The 21,195-nt window shown below is 57.5% G+C and overlaps 2 protein-coding genes across 7 annotated transcripts; both read right to left on the minus strand.

The window, feature by feature from the left end:
- Positions 1–58: 58 nt before the first annotated feature.
- GRIN3B (glutamate ionotropic receptor NMDA type subunit 3B) lies at positions 59–11,992 on the minus strand. Of its 3 annotated transcripts, XM_079770959.1 has the most exons (10): positions 10,910–11,992; positions 7,942–10,120; positions 5,665–6,257; positions 4,167–5,199; positions 1,767–1,912; positions 1,560–1,675; positions 1,287–1,438; positions 807–971; positions 671–729; positions 59–455 (listed from the first exon to the last, which is right to left on the minus strand). In XM_079770959.1, the coding sequence occupies exons 2-10, from the start codon at positions 8,599–8,601 to the stop codon at positions 83–85; spliced, it is 3,297 nt and encodes a 1,098-aa protein (XP_079627085.1). In that variant the 5' UTR covers positions 8,602–10,120; positions 10,910–11,992; the 3' UTR covers positions 59–82. The 3 variants fall into 3 exon arrangements, with proteins under 3 accessions (XP_079627085.1, XP_079627087.1, XP_079627086.1); XM_079770961.1 differs by lacking the exons at positions 59–455; positions 671–729 and having other exon boundaries at positions 866–971; positions 1,333–1,438; XM_079770960.1 differs by lacking the exons at positions 59–455; positions 671–729 and having other exon boundaries at positions 866–971; positions 1,333–1,675.
- Positions 11,993–12,218: 226 nt separating this feature from the next.
- Positions 12,219–19,427, minus strand: WDR18 (WD repeat domain 18). 4 transcript variants are annotated; one of them, XM_079770965.1, is made up of 10 exons: positions 19,179–19,411; positions 17,200–17,310; positions 15,703–15,836; positions 15,261–15,402; positions 14,601–14,744; positions 14,320–14,384; positions 14,097–14,221; positions 13,710–13,876; positions 12,699–12,767; positions 12,227–12,546 (listed from the first exon to the last, which is right to left on the minus strand). In XM_079770965.1, exons 1-10 carry the CDS (start codon positions 19,386–19,388, stop codon positions 12,415–12,417), a joined length of 1,299 nt encoding a protein of 432 aa, XP_079627091.1. In that variant the 5' UTR covers positions 19,389–19,411; the 3' UTR covers positions 12,227–12,414. The 4 variants fall into 4 exon arrangements, 3 of the variants coding, with proteins under 3 accessions (XP_079627089.1, XP_079627090.1, XP_079627091.1); XM_079770963.1 differs by having other exon boundaries at positions 12,219–12,546; positions 14,320–14,744; positions 19,179–19,423; XM_079770964.1 differs by lacking the exon at positions 14,320–14,384 and having other exon boundaries at positions 12,225–12,546; positions 14,097–14,235; positions 19,179–19,420.
- Between the last annotated feature and the right edge of the window lie 1,768 nt (positions 19,428–21,195).

The following is a 21,195-nucleotide window of genomic DNA, read 5'->3' on the forward strand; positions in this document are numbered from 1 at the left end:
CTGGGTGTGGTATGGCATGGCCCACTCCCAGTGATGAAGCAGGTGGAGACCACTGGAGGCTCCCTCGTGCTTCCCTGGAGGCCTAGAGCAGGCACAGTGGCCCATCGCAGCTGCCACCTGGGAGCTGGGCCAGGAGCTCCCCATGCCGCACCAGCGCCTGGTGGAGCCTTGAACGTGCATCTGCAATGTGCTGCTCCAGTTCCTCCAGCTCCCCTGGGCGTGGGGCGCCAGTGGGCAGCATGGTGGGTGGCTGGCCGTTGGAGCAGAGCTGGATGGGACCCTCAGGTGACCGGTTCCCCTCCATATCTGTGCCCACTACTGATGGAGCAGTGGCCAAGGTTGGCTCCAGAAGGAAGTGCAGATGACGCTCCCTTACCATGGCCTGGCACACCCGTGTCCAGTTGCCCTGGCCTGAGCGGGCAGTTGGTATGTCTTGTTGCTGCTTCTCCAGATCCCTGGGAACAGATGATGGATGGGGCTGGATCAGTATCCCCCAAGGAACAGGGGCGGTCGCTCTCTGCTTTCTGGGGTCAGGGTTCCTAAGAGGCTGTGAGGGGTGGGAGGCATGGACTTAGTGGTTCGGCTCTGGAATGGGAGTGGGGCCTGCAGGTGTAAAATGGCAGGCCTGAGGCGAGTGCAGGAGCTGGTGGAGTGGGAGCCCCTTCCTTACCTTGGCTCAGGTTCTTTCTGCTTGTCCAGCGGCTCTGTGTTGAGGGCGAGGTGGATTCTCTGTGAGCCAGATAGAGGCTGTGTTGGGTCAGGTTGGGAGGTTGCCCATGCTTGCCCGCCCTGTGCTATCTCCTCACCTGGCTTGTGTGTAGCCAGTACTGCAGCCTGTTACCCCTCCGGATACATGGCAGCACCAGGTGGTAGAAGATGTGCTCCCCAAGAGAGCTGAGCAGGGCACTACCCAGGCCCAGGCAAAGCAGCACGAAGAGACCGGAGAAGTGGTAGATGCCCATCTGCAGGGTCTGCAGAGGTGGGACACGGGCACAAGCCCTTCATGGTCATGGCAGACCCTTGGGGAGCCCTGGCCTGGAGGACACAGTTTGGGCCAGAGACAGACCTGGGGCTGTACAGTTGGATTGGGAGGCTAGGGCTCCATATTTTGGAGCAAGGTTCCAAGGAGGGGAGGGCACTGGAGCTGGGATTTTGTAGGATGAACAGGACTGCACAAAAGCAGACAAATACACATCTTGCTTATGATCAGGGGATTGGCCACCTCAACCCACAGGCTCAGGGCCCCCACACCCTACCCCCACCCTGTGTCCCGGGCCCTGTCCCACCTCTGTGACAGCAAATACCCGCTTCCCGCAAGGTACCATCTTGTACCACTTGTCATGCAACAGATCGATGAAGCCAGAGGACTTGTAGCGGCTGATGAACTCGGACAGGTTGGAGGTGAGCGGTGAGTTCTGAGGGAGTCCAATGCCATAACCTGATGAAGGCCAGGAATTGGGTTGGGACCAGACTGGACACAGCCCAGGGGAGCTGTGCCCACTTTGAGCCCTCAGTGGCTCCCTGCTGCTTCAGGGTCACTGGTCTCAGAGGCCTCTCACCCTCAATGGCAAAGGGCTTGCCCACAGTCAGCAGTTGGCAGTCAGCGTCGATGGAGACCTCATAGTCCAGGAGTGACTTGTCCATGATGAAAGCATTGAGCTTGGGGGGGTCGCTCCTGTGGGGATGTGGAGGGGGTGAACACCTGCCCTGGTAGGCCTCCCTGCCTCCTCCCCGCCCCCCAATCCTGCTGTATGCCCTGGCCTCACGTGAGCATGGCAACGCCATGGGGTGTTGTGGGGACGCTGTGCTGCCGCATGTGCGCGTGCATCTCAGGGAAGCTCTTCTTGATGTAGGCCTCTGCACTGCTCTCCCACACAGTGCCAAAGCGGAAGCCCTGGGACGGGTGGTGCAGCTGTGGGCAGGTGAGTGGTCAGTGCCAGGCCCTTCTCTGCACTCACCTGCATTCCCACCTGACTGCTCTGGCCTCCCCAGGCCCAAAGCTCTCAACCAGCGTCTCCCCTCCCGGCTGACATGAGGCCAGGTCATTTTCTGTGGAGGGTTGTCCCAGGCACTGCAAGTGTAGAGCAGCATCTCTGTCCCCATCCTCACAACGCCAGGAGTACCCCCACTGTGATAACCACAAATATCCCCAGACATGACCTAGTGTCCCCTGTGGGCAGACACTACCCAAAGTCCATCACACAGACGTGGCGCTGAACTCCGGACTTCCTACCACTTCCTCCAGGACTCCTTGTTCTCCCTCCTTTCATCCCATGACCTGTCCTGCAAATCCTGTGGGGTCAGCTCTGCCTTAAGAACACCCACAACCATGCCCTGGTCCGTGGTGGTTCGAGCATTAGCCTTCACATCAAAGGGTCACGGATTTGATTCCTGGTCAAGGGCACACACCTGGGTTGTGGGTTTGCTCCCTGCCTCCAGTCAGAGCACATGCAAGAGGCAATCAGTCAATGTGTCTCACATTGACATTTCTCTACCCTTCTCCCCACCTCCTTCCTTCCCCCTCTCTCTGAAAAGCAATGGAAAAAAATATCCTCAGGTGAGGATTAACAAAAACCACACCCACACACAACCTGCTGCCTACCTCCTCAGTAGCCCCACCATCTCTCCTGGACCAGCGCAGCCTCCCACCCTGCTCTCGGCACTGCCCGTGTTCTGTGCACACTCCTCCTGAGTGAGTGTGTGGCTGTTCCCCGTGGTGCTCTAGCACCACCAAAAGCCACACCAGCTGGGCTGAACCTCTAAAACGTGGTTTTAAAAGTGGCCACACCTAGTGAGTGGCTGGTGCATCAGACAGCACAGCACCTACGTTTTATTACTGATTTACAAAGGACATGGTGAGGGGAACAGCAGAACAAGCTGAACACCCCTTAGCAGTGGTTCTCAACCTTCCTAATGCCACGACCCTTTAATACAGTTCCTCATGTGGTGGTGACCCCCAGCCATAAAATTATTTTCGTTGCTACTTCATAACTGTAATTTTGCTACTGTTATGAATCGTAATGTAAATATCTGTGTTTTCCGATGGTCTTAGGCAACCCTGCTAGCGGTTCTCAACCTGTGGGTCGCAAATCGCTGCTATAGAGCCTAAGACCATCGGAAAACACAGATACTTACATTACGATTCATAACAATAGCAAAATTACAGTTATGAAGTAGCAACGAAAATAATTTTATGGCTGGGGGTCACCACCACATGAGGAACTGTATTAAAGGGTCGCGGCATTAAAAAGGTTGAGAACCACTGCCTTAGAGGATGCAATCAGCCAGATTCAAACAGCAGGAGATGCTATGAACAACAAAAACCCAACAATTTCTTCAACAAACACTAGGAAACAAATGAGAGGGAACTCAAGAGCTGGGAGGTTTCTACCATCTGCAAATGAGTCAAACTGGAAAAAACAACTGGGAAAATGGGTCCAATACTTGTCAAAATTCCAAGTATTTATGATGAAATTATATAAATCATTGATGATTCTATATCTCCCTCTCCCTGTTTGAAATCAATAAAAGTATTTCTAATATATAAGTGTTTTTAAAAATAAAATATGTAGACTGGGGCACACCCCTGCTCTGCCACAGCCCTCCAGGGCCCCCAGAAGTTTCATCTCAGAGGGAACTACTTTAGAAGCCCAGGGCCTCCTGCATCCATAGGTCCTGCACAACCTGCCCGCTGTTACCTCCCTGACCTCACCTCCCTCTCTCCCTCTCTCCCTCCCTCTCCTCCTAGATGTTTCTCCAACACCCCAACAATACCAGGCAAGGTCCTGCCACAGGGCCTTTGCATGGGGGCTGTGCCCTCTCTGATGTCTATATAAAAGTCCCTCATGTCACCCCCTCCCAGAGGAATTTCTGACCTCCATTTGAGAAAATGTCCAAACATTCCTGTGTTCCTCCTCTGCCTTATTTTTGTCCCTGGCACTCACACACCATCTGTTTTGCTTATCTATCTTGATTCTTGCCATGTCTCCACCAGGGATGGGGATTGTCACCTATTTTGTCCCAGCTGTGTCCCCAGTGCCTGGCACACCACAGGTGCTGAATAAATGTTTGCACGAGTAAATGGCCACAGGTAGTTGGGTCTCAGGATGGGTAGTGTGAGAGTGGGCAACCTCCCAGCTCTGGCCACAGCCCCCACAGCCAGCCACCTTGGGGTCGTGAATCCCTGACAGCTCCTCGAAAGTCTTGTCCCCGACCATGACGGCAGCCAGGTTGGCCGTGTAGCTAGACAGCACGAGCAGGCAGAAGATGGCCCACAGGTTCATGAGCAGACGCCCGGTGGGGCACTTGGGTGTCTTGCTGGACACTGTGCGTCCAAACAGGATGGCGTAGCAGAGGTTGAGGGCCGAGGAATAGGAGAAAACGGTGCCGCGGTTCCGGCCGCGGGGTGTGAGGCCATAGGGGCTGCACCACTCATAGAGCGTGAGGAAGAGCGCGGTGAGGTGCAGGGCGGCAAAGACTCCCAGCCACATAGACCAGTGCAGCGGCCACATAAAGGCCCCGAGGGGCGAGGCCGTGTCTCTCGCCCGCACCATGATGCCCAGGCTGGTGGAGAAGAAGGGGCTGCTGAAGTCGACCACCTTCAAGCGGGCTGAGTTGATGCTAAAGCTGGTGACTGCCATGTGGGCCCTGCCAGCTAGCAGGTCACCCACCAGGCCAGTCCAGCGGCCATCCCGCAGGGCACCGTACTTGCCATCGCCCACAATGTACAGCTCAAAGTCAAAGGGTGTGTCCTCTGCCAGGCGCTCCAGCAGGTCAATGCAGTAGCCATAGCAACACTTGCGCAGAGCATGGGGCACCGAGCCATTGGCCAGGGCAGCAAACAGCGCGTCCAGGGTGGCAGAGTTGTTGGTGCCAGGGGCCAGGCACAGCTGTCCTGCTGGGCACTGCCCATCCTCGTCTGGTTCTCGGGCAAACACAAACGGGTGCTCCACCAGGGTCACCACACGCAGCTTAGGCCGGACCCGGGCACCCAGCGGGGATGGGGGCTGCACAGCAGCACCCCCTGGCTCCAACTCCAGCCTCCCATCCCGCCAGCTGCCCAGTGTGGCCCAGGCTGGGGTGCCCAGCGGGTCCTGGCGCAGGCTCCACACCTGGAAGTGCCGGGACATGTGCACCTGGGAGGAGCTGGTCACCCACACTGGCCCTGTGTGGCCCTGGAAGGATGTGTTGCTCAGGAACCTGGCAGAAGGTGGGGGGCAAACAGGCATCAAGTAGTGGGAGTCCCCCCAGCAAAGCTCAGACCCTGCTCCCCACCTCTCAGCACATACCAGGGACCACTGTGGATGCAGCTGTGTCCCCCCACACCAGATCTCTACCAGCAGGGGCATGAAGTCAATGCTGACCATCCAGTTTGAACGCCCAGGTAGCGCCCCCTGGCTCTGGGGAGCTGTCCACTCTCTAGACCTCCTCTGGGATCAGGCAGACACACATGCCCGCTGACCTCTCCCACGTCTCCCAAAGAGCCAAGTATGCCCTTCACCAGAATTCCTTTCTCAGGCCTGTTTCCACCAAGACCGGGACAAAGCCACCCTCTCATGAGGCCACAGTGCCTGGCATATAGCAAGTGCCCAGTAATGTTGCCCCAGACAGAGGCAGCTCCATGTGGGGGCTGCACCCCCTTCCCACAGCAGGGTCCCCACTCACTGTGCCAAGAAGTGGCCTGCGGACTGGAGTTTGGCTGGCTTCAGGTCATTGCAGTTGGTGGTGGCGGGGAGAAGGATACGCTCTGGCTGCACACGGGCTACGCTGCCCAGCGCCCGTGCTATCAGCTCCACCGCGTCGTGGATAGTGGCCTCCAGTGAGGGTCGAGCCACCTCGCCCAGCGCCAGCAGCCCAGGTGGCAGGCCCTCAGTGGGCAGTGCCTCCGCAGGCAGCGGCGTGCCTAGCAACCAGCGGGGCCCGGGAGGGACTGCCTCCAGCACCTGACGGGCACGGGCCAGGTCACAGCCAAGGAGCACGGCCACAGGTACTAGGGCTGAGCCTCCCTCCGGCGCCCCCAGGAGAGAAAGGCGGGCCTGCAACCCTGCATCACCGGTGTCCGGTCGGCTCATGTCCAGCACAAGCTTTGGGGCCCTGCCAGCCCGGCTTGTCCAGAGGGCCACCAGGCCACCAGCGTCCCGCATGCGGCAGAGCACCAGGCCAACGTCCTCCCAGGCATGGGCCTGCAGCACGGACACCAGCACCTCAAGCAGCGTCTCCAGGGGGCTGGCCCAGTCCAGCTGTAGGTGAAACGGGTTCTGGGAAGGGGGTGGTCACAGTTAGGGCTGGTGACCACCATGTCCTTCCCACCCCCACCAGTAGGTGTTCAATAAACAGAGGCCATCTTGATAATCATGCCTGTCTCCTCCCAGCCTAGCTCTGCTCTAAACCCTTCTGTGGTTCCCCACGGCCATCAGCACTAAGCCCAGCCTCCCTGGCCTGACATTTAGGGCCTTCTGTTGTGTCTCTGGCCACCCTGATAGCATCCCACTTGGAGGATTTTTGCATGTGCCATTCCCAATCTGGAATACTTTTCTCTCTCTATGTCTGTCAACTCCTACACATTCTTCAAAACTCAGCCCCACTGCCCCCTCCTCTATTTAGACATTCCCATCCACCCTCAGAACTCTGGCTCCCCTCTGGACTCTCGCAACCACAAATCCCTTATTCACCACAGTCCTGACCTCACCCACCCCTCCTGTCTGGGAACCCCTCAAGAGTCAGGATTAAGGCTCCATGATCATAAACTGTCTGATGACTTCATGCTGGGAGCCAAGCCAGAGTGCTTCCTCTTAAGACTCCTACACATCACTGCCCCTGAGCCAGGCAAAACAGGGGCTAAGGGGTCCCTTGTGCCCAATGGCACCCAGAAAGTTCTCCTAGATTTGATCAGCCTGTGAAGGAGGGGAGAGCTTTGACAGACACCTAAGGTGGGCAGGATGTTGCCTGCCTGAGGACAGGGCACCCAGTGCTGGGGGACAGGCTGGGCACAGCTGCTCAGTCAGTCCCCACAAAAACCCGACAGTTCCAACTGCAGGGGCGCAGTTCTTAGAGGCGGCAGCAGAGGGCGCCACAGGCCTGGATTTGGGCCTCAGCAGTGACAGCGGGGTTGGTGAAACTCCGGGCCTCTTCCAGGGTCGGGGTCTCCCCTCCCAGGGTAGAAAGAAGTCCTGGAGGGGCTTTTAGGTGGTTTGGGAGGGAGGGCGGCTCCCACCAGATCCATGTTCCTCTCTGCTGGGCCTAGGAGGTGTGTATGGGGGGTCTTTCCCTGGGGCACAACATGGTCCCCAGAGCCCTGCCTGTCACCCTTCTCTCCTCATCTCATTTTTAAAAATTTCATCCCAGATCTGGGCCTGTGGTGGGGGTGGGTGTATCTAGAAAATAAACTCCAAAAAGGTGGAGAGTGTGCAAAGGAGGAGGGAGGGAGGGCTTTGGAGTGAGAGTGGCCTGAGGACCCAAGAAGGGCACCCCACCCGCAGAGAGCAAAGAGGGAGGCCCTTCTCAGAGCCCTGGAAGGGGCCCCTCTCAAGGAGTGGGACGGGTCCTGGGGCCAAGAGGGTGGCTGCAGTGGCGGGACTCCACCACCAAGGCTCAGGGAAAGGGTCTGCACCCGAGTTCCATGCCCCAAAGGGGGCATCCTGAGGGTTCTGTATCCCCGGGTCCAGAGAAGTCCCGAAGGGTCCCGGAACCTGGGACCAGGGCTCTAGGTTTCTGAGCCCCTGGACTCCTGCCTCTGGTTCCCATGTTCTGGGATCATCTGGGGTCCAGGGGCCCAGGTCCCGCGAACCCAGCGGCGCCGTCATCGGACTCCTAACCATCCCCCGGACGCCTGCATTTGCGGTCCAGAAGTCCATCCGTTCCCGCGGGTCCCAGGGACCCCGGGTCCCCGCACCTCAGGATCTCCCGGAGCCTCCCTGATCCACTTCCCGGCGTCGTGCGTACCGGGGCGCCGAGGGGCGCGCGCGCCTCCCGCCGCAGCAGGCTGAGCACGGGGGTCTCGGTGGCGGCCGCCAGGAAGTGCAGCTGCAGCAGCTCCGGCCGCGCCTCGGGGAAGGCGAGCACGGCCACCACGCCCGGCGCCGCCAGGGTCTGGCACAGGCCAAGGGCCAGCGAGGCGGGGTCGCGGGCGGGGGTCTCGGCGGCCACCAGTTCCAAGCTCAGGTTGTGCGGTAGCCGGTGCTCCAGGACGGCCCGGGCCAGGGCGGTGCGGGCGCGGGCTCGGGCGGCGGGTGCGCGGGGCAGGAGGGCGCCCAGGCGCACGGAGCCCCCCAGGCGCGCCAGGACGCCGCACGGCTGCGGGTGGCCCCCGGCGGGCACGGGTCCCAGCGCCAACGCCAGGCCCAGCCACAGGGCCCACACAAACCCCATTCCGAAGTTACCGGCCGGCGTTGTGGGGAACCGGTGCTGCGGGGACTGAACGGCTGGTGCCACGCGCAGGAGGCAGGATCCCAGCCGGCCCAGGCCACACCCTTCCCCGCCTGGCCCCATAGTCCTGCCCCCGCCCTGGCCACTCCCTGCTCCCCGCAATGCCAGCGAACCACTAGGGAGGAGTTGGACCCACTTCCCAGGCTGGGACACAAAGCTCAAATGGCCACACGGCATGGGTGCTGGAAATAACCACTGTTCTTCCCCTTTCTGTGCCAGAGGAGGAAATTGAGGCTGACACCAGGGAGAGATTTTGGTCAAAAATTGTCCCCATACTTACCCGTTCCACTGCAAGATTCCCCTCCAGCCTGGGAGAGTGGTGGCCCATTGTTCACTCAGGGAGACAGGGTCAGGATTTGCCTCCCTGGTCACACAGCAGCACCTCCCACCTCCAAAAAGTGGTGCCTATCCACACCAATCCACCTGAGTGTGCTCTAACGTGGTGTGCACCCCGGGGAAATTAGACAGGTGTGTCTGATGGGAATCTGGAGGATAGATCTCATGTTCCCTAGCTGTGGGCAGGCAACTTCAACCAGAGAACTCCTCTTCACTCTTCAAGACCCAGTGCCAAATGCCACTGCTCTGAAAGATGTTCCCTCTTGTCACCCAGAAAGATGCAGAGCCATCCCCGCCCCATTTAAGCTTACTCTGCCCACCTTGACTCCATCACAACTGCCAACACGTTGCTTGACTAACTGTTCATACAGAGACACTTGGTTATATCACTGTCCATTGCTCCAGAACTTTCTATAGCTCCCTGCCACCTACCAATCCCCAGGCTTGTGTTCTCTGGGCCCCCGCACCTCAAATGACCCAGGGTCCTTGTGCTCCTGGCACACAGCAGGCGTTCAGTAAGTGCAGGATGAATCAGGGCCAGCAGCACTCCATGTGGCTCTCATCCAGGATGGGTGTGGGTGGAGGACTGAGAAAATGGGGGTGTCTCCCAGACCCTTCTGGATGCAGAACAGCCTCCCAGCATAGAACATTCCAGCTCTAGTGAATAAATCTACACTTGGCTGATTTTCTCACACACTAACACGCTTTCTTTTGGAGCCAGTGTTAGAAGGGCAAGGAAAAAAACTCCCTTAGATAAGTAAAAATGCAAGTGCCCTCCAGCAATAAGGATTGAAATTTGAGATGACTGTAAATGAAAACTGAATTCCAGGTGACAAGGTTATCTCATCCGGTCGCCTGGCCAGGTACCCCAGGATAGGGAGCATCCCCAAGGGCCCTGGATTCTGGTTCCCTCCCTGCCTGAGGCCACTGTCATGCCAGGGAACACCCCACCGGCCATGATCCTGGGTGAGGCTCCCAGTTAATGCCCTTAGGTCCCACTGGGCCTCATCCCACCCTGGGTAACGGTCCCTCTGGCTGCATGAGCCTCAGAAATAAGGGCCCATCCTGGGTAGGGGACACTTTCTTACCTTCATCAGAGATTCAGGCAGCCAACAAACAGCCTTTTGTGACTCGTTTGTCACTGAGCATGTCCTCAAGGCTCATCCATGTTGTAGCCGGTGTCAGAATGTCCTTCCTTTTGAAGTCTGAATAATAAATAGTCCACCTTCTGGATGGACCTCATAGTGTTTACCCACCCATCCAGAGACAGGCTGCTCCTTGGGCCACTGGGAACATGCTGCTGTGGCCCTGGGTGTGCAGGTTCTGAGTCCGTTTTCCGTTCACTCGGGTGTCCATCCACCTGGAAGTGGGAGTGCAGGAGCCTATGGTGATTGTATTGTTTTTTGAGGAACCACCAGACTATTTGCCACAGCGGCTGCCCCACTGGTTGTGCACAAGGGTTATTTCTCCACCTACTTGTGAACACTTTTTCCTAAAAACAAGTGGTTCTGGAAGGTGTGAGGTGGCATCTCACTGTGTTTTACAAAAATTCTGCCAGCACAGAGTAGTCACCGGTGAATTCCGATGCTGTCGGCATGTCCCCTCTGACAATGATGGTCTAGGATTTTGGGTCAAATTGTGCTAAGAAACGTGTGCCATTCAGCCCTAAGCGGTTTGGCTCAGTGGATAGAGCGTCGGCCTGCGGACTGAGGGGTCTCAGGTTCAGATTCCGGTCAGGGGCATGTACCTTGGTTACGGGCACACCCCCAGTAGAGGATGTGCAGGAAGCAGCTGATCGATGTTTCTCTCTCATCGATGTTCCTAATTCTCTGTCCCTTTCCCTTCCTCTCTGTAAAAAAATCAATAAAATATATTTTTTAAAAATGTGTGCCAGTGATTTCAAGCTGGATGGGGAAAGAGGTCAGCTTTGTGCCCACCACCCATGTATGTTGTTTGCAAGGTGCATGGTGGGCTGGCCAACCCACTCTAAGCCCTCTTATGGTGGCCTGCTGAGGATGGGCGACCTTCCAGGACTATGCTGGACAGTTATGGAGGCCGTTTGCATGTTGATGTCCCCCCACCCAGGGTGTCAGAAGCTGCAGGGTGGGCAGGTACCACAGCCCCAGGGCGTGGGGACCCTACACCTTACCTGCCAAGGGCACCCCAGCAGTTGAAGGTTCAGGGTGGTTTTGGGATGCTCTGGCCCTGGAAATATGTGCAAGGTGAGGGACAGTGGAAACAGTGCTCCCCCCCACCCCAACTCCAGGGAAAAATCCAGATCCAGGGGAGACTGCCAGACAGAGGCTGGTATTGTCAGCCCATCTCACAGCAGCAACCTGCCAACTCTGACGCAGACTTGGGCAACAGTACCAGGCTCAGATCTAGCCCCCAAGTCACCTACCAAGCCAACAACACAGTGGAGGGTTGGGGTTTCATGTGGCCAGGCAGAGGTGCCCACACCAGGTTCAGGGCCCAGAGGGTCTTGGGCTCTGGCAGATGAGATACCCTAGGGGACCCTGAACCCATCTTGAAATTCCCCATCTCCTGGAATCTCTTAAGACCAAGTTCCATGCCCCCAGCTTTGCTGACCAGCTGCTACAGACTCCACTCCACATGTGTGGAGGACCATGATGTAGTTCCTATCAAGCAGTTGGACCCCTTGCCTGACAGGAACAAGACAGCTCTAGGTACCCTATGTCCTGGATAGGGGAGGGGTAAGGCAAGAGCCATGGAGGTGGATCCCGCTGCAGTGTATGGCTGAGTCGCCCGCTTAATGAGGACATAGAGCCCCGGGGACAGGGAACTCCAATTAGCCTAAAAGCATGAACTCAGTGCTGGCTCCTGGCTTGCAGTTGCAGTTATGATGGCACCTGATAAATTACTTGAGTTTTCTGCATCATTAAGCGGTACTGTCATTGAGGGGTAGCTTTCTGGAAGGTTCTGAGGGCAGCCTCGGGGCTCACACTTCTGGGCTGGCCTCCAGGTGCTGACGGGACTGGTGGTGTCCCCAGGGCAGTGGAGGCCCCTGGCCTCCCTCAGGCCCTTGACAAAGATGTTCTGGTCAAGTGGCCCCGGGCACCTTGGCCCAGAACTGGCTGCTACCACAGAGTCCTTGCCTTGACCAAGGTTGAGGAGACTTGGTGGCCATCAGGATGTGACCAGTGTGAACCCACACCGCTTTCCCTGAATCACAGCCACCTTTGGTGACTCGGCCTGTAGCCGAGGCTGCGCCTCCCCATCCCCTCCCATAGGAGGTGGCCTGTCCTTCAAGATCATGCAAAGGCAGCAGGGTGACAGGTGAGTATCTGAAAAGTCTGAGAACCACAGCCTCCCAACACGATTTTTAAGTCGGGCCTGACAGCCTGCCTCGAGGGTCCTGGAGCCCAGCCTGGGACTTGGGACAACCCTCAGCACACACGGAGGACTCAAGAGGACAGACTTTTAGATCTTTTGTTAAAAACAAAATAGCACCAACTGGACACAACAGACACGAGTGGATCAACACAGACAAACGACCTCTCATGCAAATAACAATCCAAACACGGAACCAGGGAAGGGAGAGCTTGTAACAGTGCTGTTGGTCTGGGGGCTTTGGCCCAGTGGCCCCGGGTGGGTGGCTGTCGGCCTGTCCATGGTAGGAGTCTGGTCCTGCACTCATTTTGTAGGCCGGGTGATGATGCGGGTGGAGAAGTCAAACAGGTCTCGATTGATCTTGCGCAGGTTCTGCACCTCGTCTTCCAACTCCGTGATTCGGATCCGCAGTTGGTCCTGACCGCCCAGCACATTCTGGGAAGGAGCAGGGTTGAGGGGTGGGGGCGCTCAGGGCGGAGGGCCCTCTGACATTTTGGGGTGGGGTAGGGGAGAATCTCCTCCACAATTACCAGTCCCACTCCACCACACCCCACTCCAGCCTCACCCTTCTCCATGGCCCTACCCACCTTTTCCATTGTGCTGCACATTACCATGTGCAGCTGCTCTGCTCGCTCCAGGTAGCTGGGCTCCGATCCCTGCAAAAGAAGGGGCTGCCTTAGTGACCTCTGGGCTCACCACCCTGCTCACACCACCCAAAAGGTGAGGGAGGTGCCATCCTGATGCCTCTCACAGACGGACAGACAGGTTCCAAGTGTCCTCACTGAGGGTGATGTCTCTGTGGGAGGCTCCACCTCTAACCCACAGCCAGCAGGAAGCAACGTGATCAGCCTCCTTAAGTCTGCTGCCTGTTGCAGGACTGTGCCCAAGGGATGGGGACATTCAAGGCCACACCAGGGGTGTGGGATTAGAGCCAGGGTTTGGGGGATATGCAGACACCAGGGCCAAGAAGGCTCCAGAAAAGGGCCAGCTAGCATGTGGGCAGAACCTGCCCACCCACCGACATGCATGGACATTGCCGCAACGGAAAGCCCGTCCACCTCCAGCTCGATGCAGTCTAGACATGCTGCCCTTGGCTGGCAGACAGGCACTGGGTCCTGCCATCCATCATGATGTCTGAGCGAGGGGCCTGGACACCTTCGTGAGGCTCATGATTCCAGGGCACGGGAACAGTGGACAGAGGTGGACTGAGCATAGCCAGAGTGGCAATGACAGGCCCTGCCGAGGACAGGCCAGGGGTGATCTCTGGCGGGGAGGTCCTGGTGGGCGCCAGGGGAGTGAGCACCGCCTCCTGTCCTGCTGGAGAAGGCACTGGATACAGCGTCTTTGGTCAGGCTTGTTTGCTTATTCGAGAATGTACCCTGGTATGTGGTCTGCTTGTAGTGTGGAAGGTGCTTTCTGAGGTCAGGTGCGGGCCACCAGCCTCGGCTCAGCAATGCATTCAGAGGGGTCTCCTCCCTGAGGGCATATGTGGAGGGTCCTCACAGGGATCCTGGCCAGGAACCCTACCCGCAGGGAGCACAGAGCCATGCTGTAGGGGCCGAGCCAGGGCAGGGAACCTGCTGTAGAAGTACCAGTACCTGCTGGTGGAGGCCCAGGCGCAGAGTAAGGCCCCCGCGGCGCTGCTCATCCCCGTGCTCAGCGCCCAGCAGGTGCTTGTTGAAGTGTGGCAGGGGCAGGCTGGGCCTGAAGTCGGAGCTCAGCATGCTGACCGGCGCCAGCATAATGAAGGCGTTGGTCACGGGGCCTGTGGTAGGGCAAGTGGCCAGTCAGGAGCTGCCTCGGCCAGGCCTGGGCCATGGCTCCCACACCCTCCACTCCTCAAACCCACCCACCTGTCCAGAGTGGCCCATCTACTTTCCTCTAGCTGGTCCTACCTCCCAGCACCCAGCCAAGTGGCTGGGGTGTGGACAAACGGGCAAAGCCACACAGCTTACAGCCTGCTGGTCTTCTGCCCCCAGCCCCACCTTTGAGGGTCACTGTCCTGATGCACTGCTTGCTCTGGATGTCCCAGACACGCACGGTCTCGTCATGTGAGCCGGAGAGCAGCACGCTGCCATCAGTGGACACTGACAGGCAGGTCACCTGGTTCCTAGGGACACAGGTCTGAGAAAGGGTGGCCCAAATGACCCCCAACCCCAGGAGCAAGAGAACAGGGCCCCTCCCCAGCTATCAGTCTGGTCCCCACACCTGTGGCCTTTGAACACCTTCCCGCTGTCCTGCTCTGACTGGAAGCTCTTCTCTCTCTGTCCAGGCTGTGGAGGCCGAGGGGCCAGTGAGCAGAAGGTACAGCTGTACCTCAGCCCTGGGGGCCCCAGGGAACTGGGGTGATGGGCAGGGGAAGAGCCCAATTGGCTCAAAGACCTAGATGCAGGGGAGGATGCACAGTCCCAGGGCCTTTGAAGGATGGACCCTGGGTGTCCCACTGTCCCATAAGCCTCCAACCACGGGCCCAGGCACCCACCACTCACCCAGGTGCAGAGGTCGACCTGGAAGATGGAGCCCTCACTGCCACCGCAGAACATGTGATGCTCAGCTAGGTCCATGGTCACAGCCATAATGCCCACGTCAAAGAGCACAGAGAGCAGCAGCTCGCCTGAGGAGATCTCCCACAGCTGGGGGCAGGCGGGATATGGGATGGGGGCTCCACAGACGCTGGGGTCCCAATGGTGCAGGGAGCTGAGCAGCCCTGACGGGGAGACCCTGCCCGCCACAGAACCTCAGAAGGGAGCTGTCCTCGGGGATCTCAGCACTGGGCACTTCCTAAGACACAGCTGGGTTCTCATGCCCAGGACCCCGTCACTCCATTTTAGCTGCTGTCAGGCCTGGATTCTGCCTTCCACAACCACCACCACCAAGGACAAAGACCTAAAGGCTGGACATCCTCCAATCCCCAAGGACTCAGGGAGCCACCAGGGGCAGGTGGCCAAACGAGAATTTCAGAACCAACACAGGCCTAGATTGCCGTCCCATGGATGTCCTTGAGGTGGGAAGCACTGGGGGATTAACAGCTGTATAGAGCTACCAGCTTGGGGGGAGCAGGAGATTCACTGACTCTCATCAGCCAAGACCCTGCCAGCCACCCCATCCCAGCTCACAGATCCACTGTGGGGGAGGGGGGCCGATCCTACCTTCACCGTCTGGTCCAGCGAGGCTGTGGCCACCCGGGCCAAGGGCCCCCCAAAGCCACAGTGCATGTCTGTGATGGGGAGGGTATGGTGGGACCAAACATGCCGGGGGGCTGGGGTCCTGGAGGAGTCCACCTGCAGCACGCTGCCGGAGAAGTGGATTCAGGGGGAGGGCTGCACCCTGATGCCTCCACCCGCCTCCACACCCCCACTGGGCCCATCCCACTGGCAGAAAATTCTCAGGTGTCTCCAAACGGTCCCTGGACAAACCAATCACACTGTCCTCACAACAGTCCACCTGACCTGCAGGCCCCAGACCCAGTTCCTTCTGGCCCCGGGACTTTGGCAAGGCCTTCTGCAGGGCAGGCTCCTGCCCTCTGTGCTGAGGCCTCACCTGGCTGGAAGCTATGGACTAGGCGCAGGCCCGAGTGGGTCAGGGCGCTACCTGCACAGGCTCCACACCAGCACCAGGCAGTCCTTGCCGCCCGAGAGGAAGTGGCTGCTGTCCCCTGTGAACTGCAGGCAGGAGATGTCCTGGTAGTGGCGGCTCAGGATGACCAGGAGGTTCCCTGTGGAGACCTGGGGAAGGCAGGGCACACGCAGGTCAGGGCAGGACACAGGGTGAGTGCCTGGTCCCCCGCTGGCAGGTTACCGAGGTGCCCTGAAGGGAGAGTCTGCCCAGGGGCAGGGAGAAGGGAGGTGCGACTACAGCACCCAGAAAAGGAATGGGTGGGAGTGACAGAGCTGGTGAGGGAGCTGGTCCTTTCAGGAGCAGGTGGACCAGGACCACAAGCGGGCGGCTCCTCATGGTGACTGTCACAGCAGGACGTCACAGTCTTCCAGGCCAGCTGTGAGGGGCTTCGAATGCAGCCTCCACACTTGGTCTAGCAGGAGGAGTGGGGGAGCACCTCTTGCTGTGAAACCTGGGGGAGGGGAAACCCAAACCAGCAATAAGCTGAGCAGATCAGCCTCCTGAAGAGGGAGGCACCTGGTAGCAGGGACAGGTGAGTCCATCACACAACACCTATGAAGGGCTACGGCGTCGGGGGAGGGAACACCGATGATGTCATGGGTTAAACTGTGTCCCCCAAATAAATATGTTCATGTCTAACTCCTGGAATCTGTGTCCTTACTTAAACATAGGGGCTTTGCAGGTGTCATCAGTTCAGGTGAGATCACAGTAGAGTAGGATGGCCCCAAATCTAAACAGGTCTCCTTACAAGAAGGAAACTTTGTCAGACACACACTTGTTCACCCTGGCCCCCCAACCCCCCCCCAAACACACACACTCAAAGAGCAAGAGGGATAGGTCAACAGTGGCAGCTGTGGAGGCAGCTGTGAAAGCCCTCAGCCTGGGCTCCTGCCTGGTGGCCGTGTAGGGCGCCCCCATGTGGTCACAGCTCACACTGGTTAGGAATTCGGGAGTTAGGGCCAGACAGCAAACCCAATGGCCTGGAGTACTATGACGGTGCCCCATCAAGGAGGGGCGACCTCCTAAGATGTCCCCATCAGGCCACAAGCCACTGGTTTCTATCATGCCCCCGGCACCAGGCTGGCAGCAATCAGGGCAAAGGTTTCTACCATGATGGGCAATCTGTGAGGAGCCTCTCCCTGCCTCCGTTTCTCTCCCTGTGCATGAATAACTGCTTCCTGTTTCAGAACCAGGACTAAGGTTTAAAAGTCCCAGGATGAGATAACAAAGCTTCTCCCATCTTGCAGAGAACTCAGTTTCCTTGGCAGACCTCTATTTTGCAGGTCAAGGTTAAGGTCAGGCAAGGCAGAGGTGGTTATACCCACCTTCTGGCCCCAAATCCTACACTGTCTGCACAGGAGGTGAGGCAGGTCTCCCATCTCAAACAACCAAGTGTTGGTGACAACGCTGTTGGTGGTCTAACTCCGCAGTCCATAGGCTAAGCCCCATGACCCTGGCTCTGACACTCACCTCCCAGAGGTATATGCTCTCTGCAATCCCTGCCAACATGTAGAGGCCGTTGGGCGATGTGGTCAGACAGGTAACAGGCCCGGGGCACATGATCTTCTGCTGGAGCTGGTCCTAGAGGAACATAAGAAGCCTGTGAGCTTCATGAAGAACTTGGGAGCCATGGGGCAGTGAGGAGAGTGAGTGGGGGGTGCCCAGGCGGCTGGTAAATCCAAGAAAACCTAAAGAATGGGGATAGAGATGGTTTGAGCAAATTCACGGTTCAGTAAAGAAGTGTCCACTCCAGCCCAGGCTTTGCATGCTGGAGGTGGAGAATGGCAAATCCTTGGATAAGAGCAAGGTGGTGCTCGTGCCCGCCCAGCGTGGCTCCGTGGATGAGTGTAGACCTATGAACCAGGAGGTCACGGATGGATTCCCAGTCAGGGCACATGCCTGGGCTGTGGGCTCGATCCCTAGTGTGGGGCCTAAAGGAGGCAGCCAATCGATGATTCTTTCTCATCATTGATGTTTCTCTTTCTCTCCCCCTCTCCCTTCCTCTCTGAAATCAATTTAAAAGTATACACATATATTTAAAAAAAAAGAAAAGATGGTGCTCCTATGGGCATAGGGATGGGGTGGGAGAGGCACAGTGAGTCCAGGAGGGCGATGGGGCTGGAAAACGCAAAGGCCAGTCGTCTTATTCCCCAATCCTGCCTTCCTAAGGTCCCATCCGTGACCTTGAGCCTCAGTTTCCAAACCTCTAAAATGGGAAAACAAGTTCTGTGTGGCCCACACCAGGCAAAGCCAGAGCACAATGCTTGTCCCAAGAGATGCCAGCTGGCAGAAAAAGGCAGCATGCAGCTGCAGGAACAGAATTTTGGGGTGCTTTAAGAGGAGACACCATGGGCTCCAAGGAGTAAGGATAGTGTCTTTTTTGGGAGGATGAAAGTCTCCCGGGCTACCTTTTCAGGGGCTCACCAGGCCTCAGACCTTCACTCTCCAAGCCTAGGAGACCCATGAGACCCCAACTACAAACTCTCCCTTTAAATTAGAACCCTTAGAAGTTTGCTGACCCATCCCTGAGTCCGGTGCTAACAAACCAGCCTTAGAATGCAGCTTGACCCCTCCCGCACGAAGCCAAGAAAAAAATAGATGGAGCCCTAACCGGTTTTGCTCAGTGGATAGAGCGTAGGCCTGCGGACCAAAGGGTCCCATGTTCGATTCAGGTCAAGGGCACCTGCCCAGGTTGCGGGCTCGATCCCCAGTATGGGGCAGCCAATCAATGATTCTCTCTCATCATTTATGTTTCTACTCTCCCTCTCCCTTCCTCTCTGATATCAATAAAGAATATATTTTTTTAAAAAATGGGTGGCCCTAGCCGGTTTGGCTCAGTGGATAGAGCGTCGGCCTGCGGATCAAAGGTCCTGGGCTACATTCTGGTCAAGGGCAGGTACCTTGGTTGCAGTCTCCTCCCTGGCCCAGGCCTTGGTCCGGGCTCATGCAGGAGGCAACCAATCGATGTTTACAACACATTGATGTTTCTCTCTTTCCCTCTCTCTCTCCCCCTAAAAATCAATGAAAAAAATATCCTCCGGTGAGGATTAACAACAAAATAGCGTGGAGCAAACCTATGTTTCTCTCTCTCTCTAATCAACTTTTAAAAATACTGCAGAGTCAGTAGATAGATCCTAGTTTAAAAACCAACCACAAAACTTCGCGCCCCTTTCCGCACAGCTCTCTTTAGGGACCCCCTACCTCCCCATCCCTTCAGGCTCCCAAGTGCCTGGCCAGCAGCCTCAGGCCCGCCCCCTCACTTCGCCCAGCCCGCCCGGGGCACGCGCACCTCCCTTTGACACACGTAACCACCCCCGACCCGCGCACGCGCAGAGCGCCCTAACCGAGACTTCCTCCCGGTTCAGGGCATGGGCAGACCCCGTCGACCCCAGTCTAAGGCGTTCCGCGCACCCCCAGCGGAGTTCGAGCCCTGGCACGCGCCGCCGCACCTTCCGTTGCAGCTCCCAGGCGCTGATGTAGTTCTTGCCCAGCTGCGCCGCCAGCAGGTATTCGCCATTGAGCAGCGTCAGACCCCGGGGCCCAGCCTGGCCGCCGCGGTACGTGAGCAGGTTAGCGCCCGAGTGGAGCTCCCAGACGACGCAGCTCCACAACTGGGCAGACGAGTCTGTACACACGGCTACCTCAATGGGCGCCGCCATCTTTCTCTCCCACCGCCCCGGAAGTGCGTCACACCAGCAAGAGGTGGGCGACTTGGCCGCGAGGGCTAGAGCGGCGCCGACGTTGTCCCGCCTCCGGCGGCTGGAGGGCGGACTCCCCTGTGGACTGGCCCGCCGCCGCCCCCGGCACACCGGGTCCGCTGAGAATCCTGGGGCGCAACGTCTGATCGAAGATCTTGGTGGGAGACCTCTTGCGAAACCAGATGGAAAAGGAATCAAGGCCCAGGGTCTTCTGCGAGAAGTTAGTAGGTTCAGAGCTTGGAAGTCCGGCTTGTCTTTCACGCTTGGCGCTCTCGGATTCTTTTTATTTTTTATTTTTAATACGCAAATAATAAAGTACCGACCTCACAGGCGTCAAGGGCAGACTCTGTCCCGACATAACATATTTGGCGTCACTTAATACAGTGTAATTAAGCGCGTACTCAGGATCCACCATCAGCCTACCCCTGGACCCTTCTTCTTGGGCGGGGGGGCGGGCTACAAAATCCACATTTTCATTTCATGAACTTGGTGCAGGCCAAACACGTCGGGAGCGCCTAACTTCAGGTCACAGCTGCTGTCCCGGCCACGTCTAAAAAATTACTTTAAAACGTGGAATTAGTTGCTAATCTTTGGAAAGGGAAAAATCACTTTAAAAATAGAAATCTCGCCGAGACCGGTTTGGCTCGGTGGATGGAGCGTCGGCCTGCGGACTGAAGGGTCCCGGGTTCGGTTCCGGTCAGGGGCATGTACCTTGGTTGAGGGCACATCCCCAGTGGGGGTGTGCAGGAGGCGGCTGACTGATGTTTCTCTCTCATCGATGTTTCTAGCTCTCTATCCCTCTCCCTTCCTCTCTATAAAATATCAATAAAATATATATTAAAAATATATATAAATCTCCAGCCCGGGAGACTTGGCTGTCTGGGGCAGTGTGTCCACAAGCAACTCCCGGGGCGCCCGATTTGGGGTGCCTACAACTGGATGCTGAGCACGGCCCTCACGCCAATGCAAAGGGCGCCCAGACCCCGCAGGCCCAGTTCCGGCCACCAGGTGGCAGGCGGGAGCCGTGGACCGGGAGGCGGAGTGTGGGCCGCTCCCAGCCCTGGGGCCACAGGGCGTAGCAGTTACCGGGCGGGAAGGACTTCCCGGAGGAGGTGTCCTGTAAGCAGGGAACTAACAACTTGAAGAGAAAGGTGGGCAGAGGCAGTGCCAAGGCCCTACGGCCAGACCCTAGAGGGGGCGCTGGGCCATCTAGGGCCTCGTGGGCAGTGGGGAGCCTGCATTTCATTTTTTTCCTGGGGCATGGGAAACTGAAGGGCTTTTGTAGGTTGAGGAGAGCTCGGTGTCTCAAACCCCAGCACTAGCTAAATGGGGAAACTGAGGCTGGGACCATCTAGTCCAAAGACGGACTGGAACTAGAACCAGCTGTTCCTGAATTCCACCACCATAACCAGGGAATGACCCCAGGTTTCTCAAATGTTTTTGAAGTGTGAATAAGAGAAATAAGATACCTTCAATGATAAATGACCCTTCTCAAACACCAAAATAAAATATCTTTTCGTTTTTCCCCCCAAAACCAAATCTTTGCTGAAATCCAGTACTCTGCAGAACCAGGGGGTGGGCCAAGGTGGCCCTTCTAAACAGCAGCTCAGGGCTTGAAATGGGCACTTCTGAGCCCTGGGGCAGGTCACTGCACACCCCTGGGCCTATTCCCCACATGCAAAGTGGGGGTTCCTCGGAGCTAAAGGGTCTGTGTCCTCATCCTGGGAAGGCTGGCCTGGAAATTTCCAGATTCCAGATTCCAGGACAT

The sequence above is a fragment of the Cnephaeus nilssonii genome, assembly GCF_951640355.1.
Source record: "Cnephaeus nilssonii genome assembly, chromosome: 5".
Taxonomy (NCBI): domain Eukaryota; kingdom Metazoa; phylum Chordata; class Mammalia; order Chiroptera; family Vespertilionidae; genus Cnephaeus; species Cnephaeus nilssonii.

Excerpts from the sequence above, each read along its gene's own strand:
- GRIN3B (XM_079770959.1), bottom strand. The coding sequence starts at position 8,601 with ATGCCGTGTGGCCATTTGAGCTTTGTGTCCCAGCCTGGGAAGTGGGTC. Across the intron at positions 1,913-4,166 it reads CAGGGATTCACGACCCCAAG|CTGCACCACCCGTCCCAGGG; the intron begins GTGGCTGGCTGT and ends ACCTGCCCACAG. Across the intron at positions 1,676-1,766 it reads CATGGCGTTGCCATGCTCAC|GAGCGACCCCCCCAAGCTCA; the intron begins GTGAGGCCAGGG and ends ACATCCCCACAG.
- WDR18 (XM_079770963.1), bottom strand. The coding sequence starts at position 19,388 with ATGGCGGCGCCCATTGAGGTAGCCGTGTGTACAGACTCGTCTGCCCAG. Across the intron at positions 14,222-14,319 it reads AAGGTGTTCAAAGGCCACAG|GAACCAGGTGACCTGCCTGT; the intron begins GTGTGGGGACCA and ends CTGTGTCCCTAG. Across the intron at positions 12,547-12,698 it reads TGTGCAGCACAATGGAAAAG|AATGTGCTGGGCGGTCAGGA; the intron begins GTGGGTAGGGCC and ends GCTCCTTCCCAG.